Genomic DNA, 15764 nt, shown 5'->3' with positions numbered 1-15764 from the left:
GAGTGGAAAGGTGCACCTCACAACAGATGCATGGACCAGTAGGCATGGCCAGGGCCGTTACGTGTCCATCACTGCGCACTGGGTTAATGTGGTGGATGCAGGCTCCACTGGGGACAGCGGCGGTGGAACAATGCTGCCTAGCCCATGGTATAGGAAACAGTTGGCTGTAGGCTTTCGCTCCTCCTCCTCCATCAGCGAAAGCTCGTCCACAGAGTGCAGTCGCACGAGCACTCCATCCGCAGCTGGCAGTGTTGCACATGAGGTGTCCCACTATCGAACAGATAGTGGTAAGCATCAGCAGGCTGTGTTAAAGATGATGTCTTTGGCGACAACAGAAACACCGCAGAGGTACTGGCCGACTACTTGCAGCGACAAACAGAGTCATGGCTGGGCAGTCTACATCTTGAGGCAGGCAAGGTAGTCAGTGATAACGTCCGTAATTTTGTAGCAGCCATAGCCCTGCAAAACTCTCACACATACCTTGCCTGGCTCATACTTTGAACCTGGTGGTGCAGTGCTTCCTTAACAATTATCCGGAGTTAACATCCCTGCTCCATAAGGTGCGAAGACTGTGCTCGCACATCCGTCGTTCGGCCGTACACTTCAGTCGTATGCAGAAACTGCAAGGATTGCTCCACCTCCCCAAGCACTGCCTAATCATAGACGTTGCAACAAGGTGGAACTCCACCCTGCACATGGTTGAGAGGCTGTGCGAACAGAGGCAGGCTGTAATGCATTTGTGGGAGGATACACAGGCAAGCAGCTTGAGGGAAGACATGGAATTGTCGGGTGTGCAGTGGTCAAAGCTGAAAGACCTCTGTAAAGTCCTTCAGTGTTTTGAGGAATGCACATGGCTGGTAAGCGCAGACGATGCCATCATAAGCATGAGCATCCCACTTATGCGTCTGCTCATGCAACGTTTGACGCACATTAAGGATCAGGCGTCTGCACAGGAGGAGGAGGGAAGCCTTGCTGACAGTCAGCCATTGTCTGGTCAGGGAACTGTCCTGGACGAGGTGGAGGAAGAGGAGGAGGAGGAGGGGGATGATTATTTTGGGCAGGAGGATGCTTCTCAAGGGGCAAGAGAAAATGTTGGCGTTCCAAGGTCAGGTACAGTGTTTGTGCGTGACTGTAGGGATGTGGATTTGCCAGAAAGTGCTCCTCCACCCACCACTGGCAGTGCATCATTGACACCTGGAACACTGGCCCACATGTGCGATTATGCCTTGTGGATCCTAAAAAGGGACCCCCGCATTTCCAAAATGATGAGAGATGACGACTACTGGCTGGCCAGCATCCTCGATCCACGCTACAAAGGCAAATTACACAACATCATGCCACAGGAGAACCTAGAGATAATATTGGCTAACAAACAAGCAACTCTGGTAAACAGGTTGTTTGAGGCTTTCCCAGCACACAGCAGCGGTGCTGTTTCTCCCACGAGCCGTAGTGGGCACAATGGAAGAGGTGTTCGTGGTGCACACAGCCGAAGTGGCGTTGGAGACAGGGGTTTAATGACCATGTTGTGGAATGATTTCTTAAGTACCGCTCACATAACTGCTAATACTGCATCGATTAAAAGTGAAAGGAGAAAGCAATTGTCAAATATGGTTACAAACTACTTCTCCCATATCGATGCTCTCCCTCACAAGTCATTCCCCTTTGACTACTGGGCCTCTAAACTGGCCCGAATTGACACAATATGCCTTAGAGGAGCTCACTTGCCCTGCTGCTAGTGTGTTATCTGAAAGAGTCTTCAGTGCTGCTGGATTAATCCTGACAGAAAAGAGGACCCGTCTGTCTACCCAAGATGTTGATGATCTAACCTTCATTAAAATGAACCATGCATGGGTTGCAAAGGATTTTGTCCCACCTTCCCTTGATGACACATAGGTTCCCAGAAAACTGCCTCGCTTTTGTCCTCCTCTTCCGCAGACTTGCCCAATTCCGCCCTTTGCAGCAGCTGAATGTCCAGCCAACACATCAACATATGCCATTTTTTAAACCTCCCTAAGTGGGCTGCCCACCCCCCCCAATGGCTGGGGTCAACACCTGGCGCACCTGGGCAAGTGCCGTTGCTCTGAACAGGTGGATGGGCCCACAGATGGCCGACGGCTCTGGCACAGGGCCCCTCATAGTGCAATACAGTGTCTCTGACGGTGGGGGGCCCACTCTCCGTCAGACACACCAGCGTACTATGAGGGGCCCTGTGCCAGTACCGTCGACCATGAGTGTGCCCCCCCTGCTTGGTCATGGCCACAGCACTTGCAAGTTGCAATACTTACCTCTCCCTGCTCCACCGCTGTGTAATCTGGGCAGTTAAATTCTTCACAGGGACGGCCACTAGAAATTTGGTGTATTGATTGATGATGGTTAAGATGTAGCTATGCCCTGTCCTGCTGGCCTCTACCTTCAGATGATCAATGGCTACCATTTGTAATGGACGTAAACTTACAGGCGGATGCAGTGGTGCTTTATGATCATCTTTCACAGTTGTGATAGTCACAGACACGTGACATTCCGCCACCATTTTTCAATGTCTCCTCTCATGCCAATCCAATAGAATTGCCTACGGCCTGTGGCTTCTGTCTTTGGCACTCCAAAATGACCAGACACATCATGATAGGCAGTGAGGACCATGTCTACATCTCTCCCTGTGATCACAGTTTGATGGAGACGAGTAACGGTGATGTGATCCACGCTACTGCGATAAAGCAATCCTTTCTTCACAAAGAACCGTTTTTTCCATCTCCACAGACACAGTAATTGAGAGTCTGCATCGCCTCTGCAACATCTACCGGAAGGTTTTCCCACGATGAGTAATTCCCAAATTTCTGATAACACTTGAATTTCTGTCTGTACTTGTATCCATGTAGTTTCCAGTAGCGGAGAGTCTGGACTGGCTTACTGAGATTGAAATATATACGAAGATTTAAAAGTACCACAACACTGTATACTGTTGTACGCTTTGACTACCTTTTACTTTTTCTACTTGTTAAATTCTGGTGTAATACATACTGAGCCTGTGAGTATCTGTGTCTGACTCCGGAAGTATAGACGAAAATTTACAATTACCCCTAGACTGGATACACCCGGTATGTGCTGATACAGTACCTTTGCTCCAAATTTTGTAATACGGTATCATCCATAGTGAGTGAACGTGTGTGGTTTACGCCTTCTATATATACCGTGAATAGGAGATACCAATTTTTACCCTATACTCGATACAGCTTGTATCTTGTTATACAGTACCTTTGTTCGACATTTAGTATTACTGTTAAATCCATACTGAGTAAGCGTCTGAGACTGACTACGGAACTATGTTTACGTAGATTTCAATTGTACCCTATAATATATATTCTTGCTATATTGTTATCCAGTGCCTTTTTTACAACATTTTTATTATGGTCAAACCCAGACTGAGTGAGCGTCTGAGGGTGACTCCGGAAATATATACCGAGATTTCAAGTTTGCACTACACTGTATACAGGTGTACGCTTGTGTTACATTACCCATTTACAGCTTTTCATATTCTTGTGTACTCCATACTGGGCCTGAGAGCGTTTGTGTCTGCCTCCTGAAATGTATACGGAGATTCAGAATGTTTACACTATACTATATATACCTTGTATCTGGTGATACTGTACCCTTTTTCACCTTTTTATTTTATTGGGTAATCCATACTGAGCCTGTGAGCGTCTGTGTATGACTCATGAAATATATACGGAGATTTACTGTTATCCCTAGACTGTATAGAGCTGTGCGCTTCTGATACAGTACTATATATCTGCTGGTATTTTGGGTCAATTTTCTAAAACATGAGGAAGTATGGCAGAAGAGGACGCGGACGTGGGCGTGGGGGCCACCTGGTACTGATGGTGGTGGTGGTGCATCTGCTGGTAGTGCCAAAAACACAATAGCAGCTAAGGCAGGAGGTGTTGAGCCTGCGTCATGGTGTAGCTCTGGAAGGCCTGTAAGGCTCCGTTTTATGGGAGTAGGTAGACTGCTTTTAAAGCCGGAGCATCAGGAACTGTTTTGGCTTACATTGCTGAAACAGCCTCCAGCTCTATCGCCTCCTCTTCTAAAGTTTAAAAAAATGCAAGCACTGAGTCGTAAGTGCAGGCTTCTGGTCAGGAGCAACCACTTTCCTTGTGTCCTTCACCAACACCAAAAGTGAAGGATGCGGCAGCACACACTTCAGATTACTCCATGGAGCTCTTTTCACATACCATGCCTGGGTTAATTAAAAATGGGGCCCATCATATACTGGAGCATTCAAAATGGGGGACATCTGACACTGGAGCATCATCCATGAGGTCCATCATATACTAGAGCATTCTAAATGGGGCAGATCAGACACTGGAGCAGCATCTATGGGGAACATTATACACTGGAGCATTAGAAATGGGGCACATTATATATGGAGCATTATTTGGGCCCATAACACATTGGAGCATTGTCCACGGGGGCCATCATATACTGTAGCATTATGTGGAGCTCATCATATACTGTATGGAACATTATATGTGACCAATTATTCTGTATGGAGAAATATATGGGGCTCATTATTCTGTATGGCGCACAATGTGGTGGCCATAATACTGTATGGAATAATATACTCTCCTTTTTTGGAGCTATTGTAGAATTTAAAATAGATCAGTCATGTCATGTAAGCAGTGAAGTATTTGTCATTGCACTATACCTATATTTCTGTGCCGTATCGGAGCATCATGAGTTGTGGTATGTGTTAAAGGGGCGCTCTTTGGCCCAGGGCACATGAAAACCTGGAGCCAGCCCTACCCCCCACAACTTTATCCAAATAACCCCCAGTTTTCAGTGCGTAACTATTATTATGAAGTAAATTAAGGTTGACAAGCTTCAGTAATAAGAATTTATATTTTTGGCATTGAAATGGACACTGTAGGTGTGTTTACTGTCCTCCACTCCCTGCCGACTTTGCTTCCCCATTGACTTGCATTGGGTTTCGTGTTTCAGTCGGACCCCTGACTTTTCCCTATAGTCGGCCGATTTCGTTCGACCCGACTTTTGAGAAAGTCAGGTTTCATGAAATCCGACTCGACCCTAAGAAAGGCAAAGTCGCTCATCTCTACTGTCAAGTTCACATCAATTCTCTGTATATTAATAAACATCTAGGATGAAGATACAGCTACAAAACACTTCATTACATTTTGTTAAAAACACAAATTACCATATCTAATAAAGTGTTATTTGCAGCTAAGGCTATGTTCACACGTGGATTGGAGCCTCAGCAAGTTCTGTCATTTTTACCAGAAAAATAAGTGCAAAACTAACTCTAGCAAAGCTAGTGGGAACCTAGCAATTTACGTATGCTTACATGCTTCCCATAATTATTGTTTGTTTCTTTTGACCTTGTATGTATTCTTATAACATATGGTTACTCAAAAGTACGTTTTCTTTTAAGTGCAGGCATAATCTGTTTTATGAATACATTTTGAATTGCATTACTAACATTTTTGCCACTATATACACAAGTAAGAAATGCTTACTGTATATATTTTATATACTGTAGAAGGTGCATATAGATGACGATGTACATTATACGCCAGGGTTCTAATAGTCACTATTTATTTTAAAAAAAATATTTCTATGTGTTTAGTTTTCAGTGCAGATTAGCTTTCAGTGAACTACTCACCGGAGCACCGGGGAAGCCAGGAACTCCATAAGATCCATCTTTTCCTGGAGGTCCTTCAAATCCTACAATGCCGGATATGCCAGGATCTCCTGGAGTACCCTTTGCACCTTAAAGAATGTAAAGTGTTAATTATTTTTCTCACAAACTTACTTATAGCACAGGTCAAAACAACCTTAATCATAAACTATGGTCCATTAATTGCAGAACTGTGATTAACTGTCCAAGACACGTACAGACGTTGCAATTGGCAAAGCAACTTCATTGCACTGTGCTGCGGCGCTAGTGTCGCACCTTGCGTTACTTGCATAGAGTGCCGGCTTTTTTTGATCTTGTATTAAAATGCCTTTGCTGTACTTGTAGCCTATTAATAATAATATGTGCTACTCAAAAATATTACTGAAATGGACCCTCGTAGCTGTGATTATATGCTACCAATTAAAAGTACAGCAGATGTACAATCTAAGTACTCCATAAAATCACCATACAGATGATTTTATGGCTGGGAGGCTTTCCCATTCAGATATGTGGAATTTCAGCCCCTGTTTCTTTTGTTCTTATGGAAGGGAGTCTAAAGGGGGTTTTACACATAGCGATATCGCTAGCAATATCGCTAAAACGTCACTGATTTTGTGACGTTATAGCGATATTGCTAGCGATATCGCTATGTGTGATACTTACCTCCGACCAGCTCCCCCGCTGGTTATCGCTCATCGCGCGAGATCGGGCGGCTCCATTTCTCGTTGTCTGCTTCCTGCTGGGGCTTCCTGCTGTGACGACGAGCGACGCGTGGAGGCGGGCGGGAGGACGTCAGGATTGCTGTGTGTGAAAGGTGAGTATCATGCGCTGCGTCGCTGCTGCATCACTGTGAGATCTTTCTGTGTGAAAGCTCACTGGCGATCATTTAGCAATGCACCAGCGATCCTGACAGGGTCGGATCGCTGGTCGGATCGCTGGTGCATCGCTAAATGTAAAAGGGCCTTTAGGGGTAACATTTCTCCTTGGGGAGAGAGACAAGCCAAGCCTGGCATATCAGAGTGAGCTTAGACCCGAGTCCAGAGCCTCTCACCTAGCCAAATCAGATCTTTTACTTTGCACTGATGAGTGGCAACACTATGAAACACTGTGACTGCAAATTGAGATTCTAGATTGGCTTTTACCCCAAGTCATATTGTTGGAGGATCAATATTGACTTTTAGGATTTCTACTTCTAATAGGTGGCACTAGTGTTCTAGTCCTCTTCCTCTATGAAGAGACAATTTGCACATTCTTAAGGAAGAAAAGCTGCTACCAGAAGAGTATAGCAGAAGTTTGTCTTGTCTCCTCACTGAAAACACGTGCATACACAGACAATTACGTGGTTTAAAAAAATTTATGCCCATGGTACAGAGACAACCCATTTAGAAGTATACACTGTATTTTCATTCCTAAACATTTTTGCAACTAATCTGTCACTTGTTCTAGAACCCTTAGGCCTCATACACGCAGCAGAGTAATGTGCTGGAGGCTGTCCAGTGGCATCTAGATTCCCTGTGGCACGTGGGGAGTGTGCAGTTATATCGTGCTTTGTAGGCCGCCATTTTTATCAGGTTATTTCTCCAAGAAGGAATAGTTTTCACGCAGAACAGCACAATAGCACAGCATTTAATGGAGCCCAATATTTTTGTTTTTTTTTTAGTAAAAACCTTTACAGGAAATCGGTCATAGACAAAGGTACTATTGAAAGGATGTATGAGGTCTAAATGAGAGCTGCACAAATTAATATGGCTGAGGACTAGATATTGTCATACTACAGGAAACATTTTGTCATGAACATGAAATTTAGATCACTTTAGACCAAAATGCATTTTACTCAAAAATGTGCTACTTTTAATGTACGAATTAATGATTTGTTATCAATATCTTCTTTACCATTTTTCTGTGACTTTGAAATCTTAGATTTTTGTACAGTATTATAAATTAAGCTATTGTAGACATGCACAGTAATTAATTACCTTTCTCTGTAGCAAACACTGTGTCTCCCTTTTCTCCATCAGATCCAGGAAGACCATTGATGCCTGGAAGTCCCTTTTAAATAAGATATTGAAAAAAAATGTCCCAAAACCATTATCCACTTAAAAAATATTTTTACAATAATTGCTGCTAGTAATATTGGTATACGCTGATGGATTTTAAAGGATTTTATAGGTCTAAAATAATTTACTTTTATTCTCATAGCAATGATTAAGTAAAACTTGACCTATATCTACAGTACATACTACAATTGCCATACATGTCAAAGTTGGCATTATTAGGCAACCTGCACTTGTAACAGCAGGTAAAGGGTTTCTCTCTTTTTAAATGGATAAAATTGCAAAGTACTTGTAAAAACAAGCAATCAGCAATTTACTTCTTATTAAAAACCGCTCAGTTATGCTATCCCTTAATGGTTAGTCCTCTTATTTTCCTTTTCTCCCCATTCTACAAATGTTATACTCCATTATTTTGGAACTGCTCTGGAAATGAAAATGGTCCTCTCTGGAAGGTTGGGATTTGGGTTTCGGGTGGGTTAAGGAATTGAAGTTGAGATACTTTGCCTATGTTTTATACTATGGAATTTTGTCAGTTATGTTATTTGAATGATGGAAAATTTGTATTTGGAGTGTTTGAATAAAAATGATTTGATAAAAAAGGTTCAATTGTCAAGAATGGAGGGATTTTTATTTCTTTTGTGCACTGCTCTTTGCATAGGTTACTGGCCACCTCTGCAGTTTATCAGCAGTGGCTGGTCTCCTAGGCAAGGAGTCCAGTGAATGCTATAGAGCTTGTCTGCGCTGCTTTGATGCTTGCTGGATCCCACCAGCTTTAGTGTCCCTGCACTGCTCCAATGTTGCAGGGGCAAAAGTACCTCTTCTGCAGTATCAGAGAGTACATAGTTTTGGCCAGCAGCACAGCCATGCCGCTACTCTGACCTGTCAATCCTCAGGAACACACCGCCCCCGCCAGCAGACAGCCAGTAGAAGTAGAAGTGGTGCGCGTTTTAAGGTTTAAAATGCACTGATAAGACTCAAAGTAAAAAAAGGGGTATACAGCTCTCCGGATTAAAAAAAGTTTTCTCCCAAGTCATCAAATGACTGTAAAATCCATCACAGAGTATTGTACATACACAACTCCAAAGGGTTAGTATTACACAAAGCGTTGTCAGTCATGATCTAAGACGAGACTAGGGATGCATCATGCTTTGTAAAATCGTTGGTGTTGTGTCTTTACACTACTTTGTGATGGATTTTATAGCTATTTGATAACTGAATATAAAAATTCTTAATCTGGAATACAGGGTAACTCACCCTATAGCATTAATTCCCTGTGTAAAAATTGTGAAACTAGCCCAGTGAATTTTTAAATATAATCCGATACAGTGTTCATCCTAAAAGATAGTAACTGGTGAAAAATTACACCTTTGGTGTTTTCTTTTAGCACAACAGAAAATAAAAAAATGCTCACCTCAATACCTGGTGCGCCGGGCAGACCAGGAACTCCTCTGTCTCCTCTTTCTCCTTTGGATCCAAGTTCACCTGGTGATCCTGAAAATCCTACAGGACCAGGAACACCAGCAGGACCTCTTGAGGGGTCATCACCAGCAGTGCACCTACATTCACCTTGGTCCCCTGTATTAATCATAATATTGAGATGCTCAGTATATGCTTATATTTATGAGAATTGGTATAAGATTCAGTTATCATAAATAGAACCATAGTGATTCCACTGCAAAGCTGCAAGATATCAACCAGCTCAAATTTACCATACAAAAAAATTAAAAGAAAACCACTATCCACAGATATATATACTGTATCAAAAGTATCAGCTATTAAATAATTGTGATAACTGTAAATAACCACAGATATCAGATGTACATTGGAAACTTTCTGTGTTTTTATTTTTTTTTATTTTTCAGGTCACCTTTAACTCCTCTTGAGCCAGCTAGGCCAGGAAATCCATTTAGACCTTCTTTTCCTGGAGGTCCTGGTAAACCTTTGGCTCCAATGCGCCCTCCTATAAATATATACATAGATGTAGCACAGAGCAGCTTTAAACTCAGTTAAAACATGGCACTACACAAATTTTTTCAGGCTGGCACAGAAACATAGGCCCTGATTTATCAAAGTGTTCACAGCAGAAAACTGGGATAAAATGCTTTGAAAAGTCACAAATTTTGTGACTTTTGTCGTTTACATGCTAGCTTCTAGCAACGCCATCAAAATAGATGTAACTGCAGCTCTTTCCACCCAATTTATAAATAGTGAAAGCGTTTCTTACGTCAGAAATAGTACTCCACTCCGTGAGTGGAGTAACATCCACTGATACGGTGCAACAAATTAATTAAAGGCATGCGCCTCATAATTATTTTGCAGCATATTATTCCTCCCAAAAAGACTGGCGTACAAAATGTCACTCTTAATAAATCAAGGCCGTAGTTGGCTTCCATTTTCATGAGGATTCAGATAGAATCCGTGGACACAATGGATGAACACAGTATGAACAGGGACAAAGTTTCTGTAAGTTACAGAAACACAGAAACAGGTAAGTAGGATCCATGTTTTGCCTGTCAGAATACAGGTCAGGGGATTCTATTTAAACTATAGGTGTAAGTCCGATAGGTGATGTTTCAGTCTCTCTGACGTTAATAAAACATCCTATAGAAACCATGCCGATACCCCTTTCCCAGACTGTTTAAGATGCATGCTTCCATCATATTTAGAATCTACTAGATTTGTTTCTATTTACCAGGATATCCGGGTAAGCCAGGAGGCCCTTGTTGTCCAGGTTCTCCAGGTTGTCCGACAATTCCAGGTCGAAAGGCAGGAAATCCAGGATCCCCTTGGTATCCCTTGTGACCTATTTCACCTTTTAAGCCTGGAAAGCCTGGTTGCCCTATATAAAGAAAAGGAAAACTGGCAGCATTTGTTAAATAAGACTATGAATATAACATAATGCTAATAATTAATATTTACCAGGGAATGGGCTCGGTCTTCCCATTAAACCTGGAAGTCCAATATCCCCTTGGTCGCCATTTTCCCCATCAAGGCCAATATTTCCAGGGAAGCCAACATCTCCTTTGGATCCTATAAACAAAAATACCTTTAAAAGTGTCCCCATGATTGAGTTCAGACAAGAGTATGAAAAATCATCTACCAGTAATTTTCAGATAAAATTGCACAGCTTTCATCTGTATTGCCATCCGTGTTCCAGCTCTCTGTCATCTGTGTCCAGATTTTACATCTGTATAGCATCCGTGTTTATATATCCACAGTTAATAAAATTAACAGTTAATATAATTACAGTTTTCTATGTTAATAATTGCAATGTATCTGGAAAAATCGAATGCAATACAGATGATCTGTATGGGATCAAATTTTTGTGTGCACCCATAGAATGTAAAGGAAAAGACTAGCGCACTGTGCATTGAAAGAATCTTTTTAAGGGCTCCCTCACACAAGCGTAAAAATCGGGCAAGTGCAATCCGATAAAAAAGGGACTGCACTCATGTTATTCAGTGAGGCAGTGCAGAGCTTTGTATTTTTCTCGGCTGTATTCGGCCTGTGGAAAAAAATCACAGCATACTGTGATTTTACCACAAAATCGGACGGGTGCGAGAGAAAACCAGACGCGTTATGACTGTCAGTATCCGATTTTTACGGTTACATTACAATTCTGTACCATATGAAACTGTAAATGGTCATGTAAAAGATTAATAGCTACTGAGTAAAAAATGGACAGAACATGGACAGCACATATAAGACAAGTGAGAAAAAAATCATCCAATTTTTCTGGATGATACTGGGACCGATAATTAATTCGCTTGTGTGACTCAAGCTTAAAACCACATTCACACATTCAGTATTTGGTCAGTATTTGAAATCATTATATGTAAGCCAAAAAGGGTTATCTGGGCACACAAATCTCCAAGGGTGCCCAATCTTTTGCATCTGCCCATTTTCCTTTTTGTGATTTTTAAAATGTAAAAAATGACTATATGCATTTTGGCTAAAATACAAAGGTAATGTGTCACCTTTAAATCTAGACCTTTTTGAGATCATTTCATCTTCACCTTGCTTAACTGTTCACAATAACTGCAATTTTGACCACGGGTGTGTAAACTTTTACACAACAATGTAATAGAAATACGTCACTACTTCTCTGTCAGGACTTTCTGCACAGAAAAGAGCACATTCAGATCATATATAGCAGAAAGGTGCGGTTTAATAGCGTGAATAGCTAACTTATAGTCACATCTTGGACTTAAAAGTAAATCTTCATGTTGTTAGAACAAAACTTTTTATAAGTAACATAAGCTAAAAATATTTTTAAAACTACAAAAGTAAAATAATTCAGCAAAACAAAGACCGGATTCATCAAAGCTTTTACGTCAGTATCCTGGCGTAAAAAAAAGCTTTTTGAAAAATTGCATAATTTGGGTGCAGCTAGATGTTTTGCTAAGATTATGTGACTTTTGACGTTATCAGGTCCGACAAGGTGGGTGTGAGCAGCGGCGTTAACTACTCCATGAATCTTACTCCATCAGGGACCGGATTAGGATTTGTGGCAAGGCAAACATAGAGGTGCCCGGCACTCATCATCTGCCATTCCTGATTCATGAAGAGGTGTGCGCCTCTTGATGAATCAGGAGCATCTGACGTCAGTACGCCAGCTCACAAGACAGCTTGAATCAGGCCCATAGTCTTTAAATTTCTTACTTTTTCCTTTTTAGGTGTAGGTTGTTTTTTTTTTTTAATTTACAGAAAATATGCGCATTTCTTTCAGCTATGAACACTTAACCATTAATTGTTAAGGCTCATTCACACCTCATTGCCATACATGTGCTGGTAGTGCTAGTCACTGACATCACGCTGACACATTACAGTTTACAGGGCTAGTTACGTTTGTCTTCTTTTTTATCGTTAGTCCACATAAAAAAAAGACACGTGTTCAATTCTGGTCTGAACTCCCCCTACTTAAGTGAATGGGTCAATGAGAAAAAACAACAGTAGACTGATGCCACTGTAGCAGCATTCTGATGACGTCCAGCTTTCACTGTTTGCAAGAAACCTCCTTTAGTTTTTTTTGCATACTAGAAAAAGTGACATTACAAACTGACACCTGGATCAAACACTGATCCTACACTCTGATGAATTAAGTGTATAAAAGAAAAAAAGATGCTTGATGAGGGGGCATGTTGTAAAGAGCATCTGACAAGTGGCGTGCACACCGCTGCAAACTCCGATAAGATTTCTGACGTAACGTACGCCATGAATTAGATGAGCAGTGGCGTCACGACCCCATCTTGCCCCAGCTACGGCCATTGAGGTGGGTGCCTGCGTATACTTTGCCAAATGCCCTAAGAGAATGTCGTCCCAGGAATGTGATTGTTAAAAACAGCCAAGTACCTTTTTGTGTTTCAGATTGTGTTACATAGGTAATAGGTCCTGGAGCGCCTATTCCACCACGTTCTCCCTAAAAAAAAATGTTCATACAAACAATTGTGACGTATCTCTTTAAGAACGATATAATCACACTTTAATTTGCCTGAAGTTATACAATGCTAAAATCCTGTACTTGCTACTTTTGTATCTCATGGTTTTAGAGCGTTGTAACATTTTCCTAAAGTGGCCTTTATTTTAATTTCCATCAAGGTACACCTTCTTCTTTCTGTTCTTTTGCAGTGAGCAGACGTCCCATAGCTTTCGGCAACAGACAACAGACATTGACTAATTCTTTAATCATTTGTTCTACTCTAGAGTTTATTATTTGTCTGTAACAAGGCAGGGGATTCCCAGAAAACAGACTTCCCTTTGAATGTTTCTTTTCATTAGACAGCTAGTAAACTTCTTTTATTTTCTGTTTGGAGCAGGCTATATCCTGCTAGGAACTAACGGGCACACTGAGGAGTATGCGGGTAAATCTACCGTGTGCTTGAGCACATTTACTCTTGTACCTCCTGTCTCTTTTACTTCTGCTAGATAACAGATACATATGGTTTTGCTAACCACCATGACTCAATTGAATGACAAAAAGCTGTCCATGGGCTGAGACCCAGGAACCATGTATGGTATACAGTATATGGGAACCAGGCAACTTGTTTTCTCACTCTATAAATGTACGTGAAAATACCAAGAACATTACGTTTTATTCTAATTCCCCAACCACCATTTTTTTCTTTCTCTTCATTAAACTGTACATTGTATAAGATAATTAAGACATGTAACTTGGTGGACACAAGCCTCAGTAACAGAATGTTTGCTAATATGTGAATATGGGTCCTTTTAATGTTTTGCTCAATGGACATCTATACAGCTCCAGTTAAGAAATGAAGGAAACATCTACAGCTTCAGACTAGTGCTTATATATAGCAGTTTTAGTCACTTCTCAGCCTAATATTATCCATCCTAATGAGCTGTGGTTCCGTTCCTTTTTCACCAGCAAACTGGAAACATCAATGCTATCCTATATCTGACAAGGTAAAGAAAGATAGCTCCTTGGAGAAACTGTTTCTGTTATTTTTTGCAATGAACGTCCTGTCTGATACATTATTGGGATTTGTTTTCTTATATTTTTCATATGTATACTTACTCTGCATTTAACTGTAACTTTAGAAATGGGAGATGATATTTTCTCTGCATTCTGCTCTCTTATTCCCTACTTTTTTGTGTTCTTTAACATTTTGTGAGATTATAACTATTTTGATTATTTCATATATCAAACTTTTAACAAAACCAAAATTAGTCATAAAAGTTTCAATTTTATGCAAGTTGACAAATAAAACATATTCTACATCTTTCCGGAACAGAATTAACGGAAACCAGTCATGTCTCCAATTGCTATTAATCTGCAGATATAGGGTTAATCGTTAGATTCATAGTATTCTAAAGCCATGCGGCCACTGAACTGAAAAATCTGACTACTGGGAACAAAATGAACTGTATTCCTCCAGGCAGCCTCGGCTTTCAGTCATAGTGTTGTGCTGGTGGGCTTCAGTCACCACCCAGTATACAGTGAGCGGCAGCTGTGAGCATGCCCTGGCACACTGACTGCCAGCCATCTCTGCACTGATCCCTCCTTACAGTTACAGTTAGTCACACACAGCGATCTCGCCACTGTACGCTGAGCGGTTACTGATGCCTTGCTGGCCATATCTCTATGACTGAAAGCCAGAGGCTGACGGGATTAATAAATATCACATCCTAGCGGAATCCTGGTTTTCAGTATGGCATCAGCACAACTTTAGAAAGCTATTAACCTGCAAATTAACCCAGCTGCAGGTTAATAGCGTTTAGGGACACAAAAGGTTCACTTTAAATAAGGTATTTTCTGCACCAAATGTATTACCTCATCATGCACTAGTTTATAATATTATAGTATTGGTCCTTGTTTTAGACTTTGTAAATGCCAGCATTTTGTAATATTTGAGATTATGGCATTTGCTATATTTTACAGGCAGTACAAAACGTCTAAATACTGTAGACCTTGCTTGCATCTGAAATCCAAAAAGCTAACAAAAAATGTTTGTCTCTACTGATAGCTAACAGTGTACAAAACTACTAATGAAAGAGTTAAGAATTATACAGTAGGTGTAAAGCTCATTCACACAGAACAGGAGCCTACAAAGAATATTACAGAACTAAGTAATAATTTATACATAATACTGATAAAGAACAACATTTATTGTAAGGGAATGTATATAAACCTATTTACCTTAATTCCTCTAATGCCAGGTATTCCTGGATAACCAGATCTTCCAGGCATTCCCTATTAAAGTAGAAAATAATGAACTTGAATTAAGGTAAATTAATTAAAGCACAAATATGTAAGTAGGTGCCACATGTAGACTAGATTTCTAGGTATCTGATGTTGACATTACCCAAAGAAAATAAATATATCAATAAGTCTGCTACTATAGGAAAAGGCATATGAAGGATATATGGAAATGACATAGTCAGGGGTGGACATATATCACTTGCGCAGTTGCACAGGGACCTCAAAAGCATCAAGCAGCCTGTGCCACAGACACATTATTGGGCTGCAAAGGGCCCATATACTGTTCTTGGACAGGGCCCCT

At 41.1% G+C, this 15764-nt stretch overlaps 1 protein-coding gene across 2 annotated transcripts in view; it reads right to left on the bottom strand.

Moving 5' to 3' along the window:
• Positions 1–15764, bottom strand: part of COL4A2 (collagen type IV alpha 2 chain) — a 405245-nt gene that overhangs the window by 137710 nt on the left and 251771 nt on the right. For both annotated transcript variants that reach the window (XM_073556824.1, XM_073556825.1), the window contains exons 18-25: positions 15401–15454; positions 13096–13162; positions 10663–10773; positions 10436–10582; positions 9611–9703; positions 9155–9318; positions 7666–7738; positions 5675–5781 (exon numbers count right to left, since the gene is read on the bottom strand). In XM_073556824.1, coding sequence (XP_073412925.1) covers positions 5675–5781; positions 7666–7738; positions 9155–9318; positions 9611–9703; positions 10436–10582; positions 10663–10773; positions 13096–13162; positions 15401–15454 — 816 coding nt within the window. The remainder of the gene's footprint in view (positions 1–5674; positions 5782–7665; positions 7739–9154; positions 9319–9610; positions 9704–10435; positions 10583–10662; positions 10774–13095; positions 13163–15400; positions 15455–15764) is intronic.

The sequence above is a fragment of the Dendrobates tinctorius genome, unplaced genomic scaffold (genome assembly GCF_039654945.1).
Source record: "Dendrobates tinctorius isolate UK_male_01 unplaced genomic scaffold, ASM3965494v1 ptg000240l, whole genome shotgun sequence".
NCBI classification, from domain to species: Eukaryota; Metazoa; Chordata; class Amphibia; order Anura; family Dendrobatidae; genus Dendrobates; species Dendrobates tinctorius.
Note: the sequence above shows the minus strand (reverse complement) of the source record. Positions and strands in the feature narration are given on the sequence as shown.